This window comes from Ylistrum balloti, unplaced genomic scaffold (assembly GCF_031769215.1).
Source record: "Ylistrum balloti isolate Yb309-2 unplaced genomic scaffold, AGI_CSIRO_Ybal_v1 Utg371644, whole genome shotgun sequence".
NCBI classification, from domain to species: Eukaryota; Metazoa; Mollusca; class Bivalvia; order Pectinida; family Pectinidae; genus Ylistrum; species Ylistrum balloti.
In genome coordinates, this window is record NW_026782836.1 from 245062 (window position 1) to 252363 (window position 7302).

Consider the following 7302-nt stretch of genomic DNA (forward strand, 5'->3'; position numbering starts at 1 on the left):
AATAAGATACCATCCACCCCCCCCCCCCTTTTTATTTTATAGATATACGATCTTTTCGTTTGTAATTTCCATGACAGGAATATTCAACCTTCATCATTATTCATTTATTGTAAAACATCTAACAGCATTCAGCATGACAATAGAAGCTACCACATATACCATATTTGGAAAAAAAGTCTTTAAACTTGCAAATTTTTCTTAGTAAAAATTATTCCATATCTTATGTAAATGTATTTAGAGTAACTTAGATGTTGATCTTCTTACTTGTAAGGCATTTGTTTGTCTCGGGGTTCCAGAATAGTTGTGTTCCGTTTTCGCATTGACATGTTGTATTACCAGAAAGGGAAGGTAAACATTTCAGATGGTCACTATGACTACAACTCTCAGTGAAGTTATCATCGCAGGGAGCACCGAATATTGCTTCTAAAATCAAAACTCATTCTTATAGTACCGGTTTGACGTAATCTTTTCACAATAGCATGATCAATCACGTGTAGAATAAAAGTTCACAGATGAAAAAATCTACGAGAGAAATACATTGTGATTAATGGGCACCATCACTACAAATAACACAGCACACAATTAATGAGTCAGTTTGTGTCGTTGTATATTTAACATATCTCACTAAAGGTCATTTTCAACACATACTTTAAAACAATTCTTTTTTAACAACACGTAATTGTTGTAGATATGAGTTGATAAATGCATGCCCGTGATAAACAAAAGTTGTTTCTTTTTCTTGACGCAGGCCTTTTACTGAATAAAATCATCTCTTTTTAGTAATACTTATCAATATCGATCTGCATTAACCCAAGGTATATTAGTCAAAAACCTCTCGAAGCATATACTTATAAATTGAAGAAAAATGAGATACTTTAATATATATTTTCTTTCATTATATCGTTAAAAGTATTTTATCAACTATTGTTCTGAATAGAATGTGTGTATATTTAATATCATTTTTTAAAAAAATTTTAAACACATCAATATAAAAACAACAACAAACAAGGAAAGAAACCGCAATGAATCGGCACATGAATATGATTGGCAGTAAGACAACGCCCTATTCGGCGCCATTAACTTACTTTCTTTGCACTTGAAAACAATGGAGTCCCAATACATTGCGTCATCATGAGGACATTGGCATGAATGAGAACCGTCGGTATCAGTTGACAAACACATCAGTTCACTATCGTGGAGACAACTGCGAGATGTACTAGGTAAACAACTTCCTCCATAGCTTGACCCTGTGGCAGATGTTATAGATTGAGCCAGTTAAAACGATGTTTCTGTTATTCACTATGTAGAAAGTGCTATTTGTTAGATATGTCTGCATATCATTACGTAGGACAGGATTTGTATTGTCTCTGCCTGTTTTCCAATCCTCTGTTATTATGTCAATGCAATATTTTGAATTTGAAATCATACTTACGTTTAGAACATACAGAGCTATTTTGATTCCAGAAGTATATATCCGAATTGTCGCATTGGCATGTCTTTACGTCCTTGTTTGGCGACTGAATACATTTTAACTGCGAGTTGAATTTACAACTCTCTTGTTCTTCACATGTATTTCCAAAATCTGGACCTGTTGAAAAAAAGAAATTAGCGCTTACTGAAACGTAACATGTCAGCATGAAAGGGTATACATCAGTAACGGTATACCCTTTGACTATATCACAAACGTCAATGATTAGAAATAAATAAAGGAACACCCCATCGATCCATAAACAAAGATAATTACCATTTACTTTTCTGTATATATTCGATTTATAATCATCAAATAACTGATCTAGTCGCAATATGACTTCACAATTTAACATAAATCGCTCTGATATGCAGTCAGAAATAAAGTGTAATCAGATTTTTTACCCTTTCAGTAGCTCCAGCGTCAACGTCATAGCTTCTTTTTTTCGGAAACGTTTGAATAATCAACACTATCATGAATCTTATACATAACTTATATTTTCAAATATGATCAAGGATTGTACAAATGACAAACACATTTTAATACAGTTTCTTAAGTAAAATACGGTAGAGCTAAACAATGAATTCAACTTCTAGGACTCGTCAATGATGGACTTAGATTTTAAAGCTAGCAAGCGACGAGGAAAACTCAGTGATCGATAGAAATATAATATTTTAGATGGGAAGGTTAACCCCATAATTCAGTACATTTTCTTCAAATTAATTATCTCTGACAAGTTTACAAGAACAAGGCTGCACGTTTGTATGAGGTGATAAAGCCTACTGCAATCTTTCATCTACGTATAATAGTCACTTACGTGATTTACATACTCTCGTTATCGGGTCCCAGTAAGTTAAATACTCATCAACACACTGACAGATACTCTCTCCAAAGCCAGCCTGTGGCTGACAGACCAACTCAGGTGAATACAGACAACTCTCGGGAAACTCTTCGTCACACGTTTCTCCATATCCTTGTCCTGAAAAATGGGTCATTATGTCATAATTCTTCTACCGATGTCGTGATAAATTATATTCTTGTAAGGTTAGGGTTATACTGGACTAGTTCAATTCCATTCAGAATCACTCTTCATAATGTTATCGATACCATAATTATCGTAAAAAGGCAGTTAAGGTGTATGTATATTTGTTTTGTTTTTCTTTTATATTTTTTCATGTACAAACCAAAGAATATGAATCAATTGGACAATTGATGATGTTTCCTGGAAATTCCACTCGATTAGATATCAAAAGACTAATTAATTTATTCATAAAATATAATCCCCATCGGAAATGTCAGATGAAATTCATAGCCTACTGATAGGTATTGTATTTCTATTCACAATATTGAGTGATATTTATTTCGTAAGTTATATAAATATATTACACCTTTGTATTACAAAAAAGGATAAAATAGCTCTAAAATGTCACCACTAATAGCATGCGTACTTTGCACTAAATCAAATTGATAAATTCAATGTAACACGTAAAGATCAAAGGAAAAATTTAATACTGATGCATTACCTGGTACTTCAAATCGTATCTCATCCATCAAAACTCTTCAAACGTCAGAGGGAAAATGGGATGGGGAAAAAGTCCCATATTAATTACTTTAATGTGCTATTTGTAAAAAGATTTTTGAAATTTACTTTTAACAAATTAAAATCAAACTTTACTTACTGTCCGAACACACTTCATATAAGCTATTCCAGAACGTTTCCTTCTCGTTTGAACATCGGCATGTAAAGTTGTCGGAACCTTCCACCTTCATACACTTTAACTCGGATGGAAACATGCAGCTTTCCACAAAACTCGGTTTGCATGGATCGCCGAATGACGGTCCTGGAATGATAATAAATGATACTTTGTATTTCTGATTCACGCTGATTTGTGATGGAACTATCTTTATTTGTTTTAAAAGAAGTGTATTGGATTTTTTTATAATATTTGCATTGCGTCCTTCAGCAAATTCAACCCGAAAACGAATACATTGAACTGTTATAAGAAAACCACGAAAATATATTACCACGCGAACAGAATCCTAACTAGGGAATAACATAAAAAAAGAAGAAAAAAATTGTTTCTGAAGAGTATGCGTCCTCTGCTTTATCGGCGATACTCGCCATGTGTCGTCACGTTGCCAAGTGAGATCAAGGTACATGTATAAAATATCGAGTTTCACATACGATATAACACACTAACGGCAGTAATGGACAAAAAACAACTTACTGGTTATACATCGTTTTTTCAATGTATTCCAAAATTTCTTTTCTTCGTCGTCACATTGACAGGTGAAGTCACCACTTATTGACGATATCAGACACACCAGTTCATCATTATGTTTGCAACTATTTATGAAATCCTTTGAGCAGTGATCGCCATGCTCTGGCCCTGAAGAGATAGTTAACAATATAAGTTAGAATTGCTATGAAGATGTAATACTGATCCTCTGTTACATATAAGAGTTATCCAATGGGAAGCTAATATGAATCACAACGTGTTGGAAGAACATGCTTATTATAATATATAAACAAAACCTTTGTGTTTTCCGTGATATACATCTACAAATAAGATAATGATACCAAAATAATATCCCTAAAATACATAGAAAATATTATGAATATGCTATAAAATCATTATTAAAGCTTAAAATCGATGAAATAAAAAAAAAAAAAAAAAAAAGGAAACAAGATGTTTGGAGAATAAGGTTAGGTGTTTTTCAGTGATTATACATTAAAATCTGTACAAGCATTTCGTGTTGTTACTCAGTAAATATTAATAGAACAATCAATTCATAGATAATTAGCGACTACTCTGCTGGACAATCCTTTATTAATTTGCTGATTGATTTATTAATTGTTCAGTTTTGATATTACAACATTCAATTCTATTGTAATCAGTTATTATGTTATACTTACGTGCTAGGCATGAATTAGTGTTTGGGTTCCAAAAATGGGTAGTCTCATTTACACATCTACAAATATGTTTACCGGGAAACTCAGATTCTAAGCATTGCAGATGACCACTGTGTAAACAGCTGTTTGTAACGTTGTTGTTACATTCATTTCCATATTCGAACCCTATTTGAATAAAAGTAAAGATATACAATGAAATTATAACTAAAAGCATCAGGAGAGGAATGATTTATACGGAAATATTGTAGAATTGGTTTTAAAAGCCTCAAGAGAGGTACGTTTTAAACGGAAATATTGTAAAATTGGCTTTTCACTTTCAGTATATGATCTGCATGTCACAGACAGTAAGAAAATACCTCTCCGTTAACGAAATCGTAATTAAAACTTAAATCCATGAAACTATGACAATCACAAGATACACTAATGAGCATGGAATACGTGCATATCCTTATTATAGCAAAATATTACAAAACATGATAATGATGTTAATGATTTTACAAAAGATACACAGGTAATTAAACATGTTTAATACAAAATTAAAGTTAGATACAATAGTGCCATACAATGAATTAAACTGTATCATGTAGCTTCCTTTTAGGATTCGTCAGTGATTCTAAGGGCCGACAATATGATGGATTTTATGCCCGTTTTGTTACTATAGACATATCCCCCGCCCCCAGGCTGTTGGTATTTTGCTTCCTAACATCGGACTGAGTTAAAAGTATAATTACATTACATTCGTGATTAGGGAGTGGTTTAGCCTTGTGAGCTACAAATTTTATATAAATCCAGCTATATTGTAATGAGTTAAGCCTTATAGTTTGTTTTCTCGTCTATAAATTTGAAAATAAAATGAATTAACGACAATTAAAAAAACAATGTATGATATATATCATCTTTTATGACTGATGTCTTTACACATTGTTATCACGTACGTCTGAGGCAGAGTTTGGCTTTAGAATCCCAGTACGTTTCATTTGTGTTTTCACATTGACATGTGTGGAAAGCTGACGACATTGAAGGTAAACACTTGAGCTGATGATGATGTCTGCAACTATTTACTATATCCGGTTGACATTGTTCAGAATGGTCAGGTCCTGGTAAAAATAAACACTGAAATCTAACACTCATAATTAAATTAACATTACCCATGGTTGAGGTATCAATAAAATCTCAAATCTGACCCCGTATTAATAGCAAGGTAAATATGCAAAGTGTGGCGTAATGTTTTCAACCCATTCGACTTAACGCCTGCATACAAAACCAACTACAACAAATAAATAAAACAGCAAAATTGATTGAAATGCATAGAATAACACCTAAACAACAGCAATCTAATTATATTTCATGACAAATAAGCCATTTGTGTTTCTATATATTGTAGAGTTGAAAAGTCTAATAGCAGTCGTATTTTGTACATAGATTTATACTTTAGCTATATACACGCCTATATACATCACACATGTAAATGTCATTGATACTATTTTGTTTAGTTTCCTTGCAAGTATGACAAGGGAATATGATTCTTTACAAATTATCATTATTTTGTAGATGAGTGTTTCGTTATTAATTCTTCTCACTAAATTAATCAAGTTTTAATCAGAACGTAGATCAAACATTCATATCGATAACACTTCAACTTTACCTTTGAACAAGTTCATGATAATAGATGAAAAGACGTGTCGCATTTATATTTATGATATAATCCTAAATAAGATGTATTCTTTTCCCTTGAGCTTACTTACTGGGTTTACATTCTTTGACAACAGAATCCCAATAGACACTGTCATCTTCCCCGCACTGACAAGTGTACCTCTCAGCATTATCTGACACGATACATTTCAGATGGGGTTTGTACTGACAGCTCTCATAAAAGTCAGGAAGACATTCCTCTTCAAAGCGAGCTCCTATCGAGGGTACAAAAAAGCCGTAATCTTTACTATCCAGATAAAAAATAATGGACACAATGAGAGCAGTACATGGTATTATAAATACTTAATGTAAGCAGTAAAGTTTTGTACAATTACGCAAAGAGCTATTCGTACTAATATTTTTATATTAAAAAATGCACTCATCAATTTCACAACGTTAGAATTGCTGATTGATTCAAACAGTAATTTTAAATTATGAATACGACCTTAAATCTTTTCCAAATTTCTTTAATAAATTTGTTTGATTCGATCGAAAAACTGACAAGGAGCAATGCGCTATTAAATGTGTGTTTTAAATATGTGTAAGTCAATACTTAATGTAATGAATTAATACACATTTTGAAGTTTTATAACGCATTCCATTCATTTTAAGATATCTTTGTAAATCAAATTAGCTCTCCGTTTCTGCCAAAGCTTTAGGATTGTGGGGTTGTTGGATTGTGGAATTGTGGGAATTACCTTGTAATACAAGTTAAAAATAGATTATTAGTAAGAAAACAACCAACAAAACAAACTAAAAAATAACAAAGGTAATCATAGAAAATCAACTTATCATCAATGTAGAATCATTCACGATATATGTTGTACATACGTGATCTACATTTCTTCTTATCCCAGAATTCCATTTCGTCACACTGACATCTGTAGTCGTCTGTTAACTTCGTCTTTAAACATTTCAAATTGGCCTCGATTGCGCATGTTCCAGGGTCCTCAGGAGAACAGCGGTTGTTATGGCCGAGAGCTATAATGAGAAATAAATCAAAATATATAAAATACGTATAGTTTACCACAAAGTGTGAAATCGTATGTGTTCATCCAAACCATATTCATAAGAAAACACAACAGATATTTTTATATTAGGTCGTTAAAAACGAACACGTATGTTAAATACAGGTAAACGTCCATATAGATGATTTGTATAGGAAACATTTAAACAGTTACAATTAATATACATGTTAATACTTATTATACATATTAACTTTGAAGAC

The 7302-nt window shown here is 32.3% G+C and overlaps 1 protein-coding gene across 1 annotated transcript in view; it reads right to left on the reverse strand.

The window, feature by feature from the left end:
* The window catches only part of LOC132563242 (transmembrane cell adhesion receptor mua-3-like), a 50869-nt gene extending 43930 nt beyond the window's left edge, over positions 1 to 6939 (reverse strand). The window contains exons 1-10 of the mRNA XM_060227997.1: positions 6906 to 6939; positions 6128 to 6289; positions 5318 to 5479; positions 4386 to 4547; positions 3697 to 3858; positions 3148 to 3309; positions 2286 to 2447; positions 1433 to 1588; positions 1086 to 1247; positions 265 to 423 (exon numbers count right to left, since the gene is read on the reverse strand). Of these exons, the coding sequence (XP_060083980.1) occupies positions 265 to 423; positions 1086 to 1247; positions 1433 to 1588; positions 2286 to 2447; positions 3148 to 3309; positions 3697 to 3858; positions 4386 to 4547; positions 5318 to 5479; positions 6128 to 6289; positions 6906 to 6939 (1483 nt within the window). The remainder of the gene's footprint in view (positions 1 to 264; positions 424 to 1085; positions 1248 to 1432; positions 1589 to 2285; positions 2448 to 3147; positions 3310 to 3696; positions 3859 to 4385; positions 4548 to 5317; positions 5480 to 6127; positions 6290 to 6905) is intronic.
* Positions 6940 to 7302: the final 363 nt, after the last annotated feature.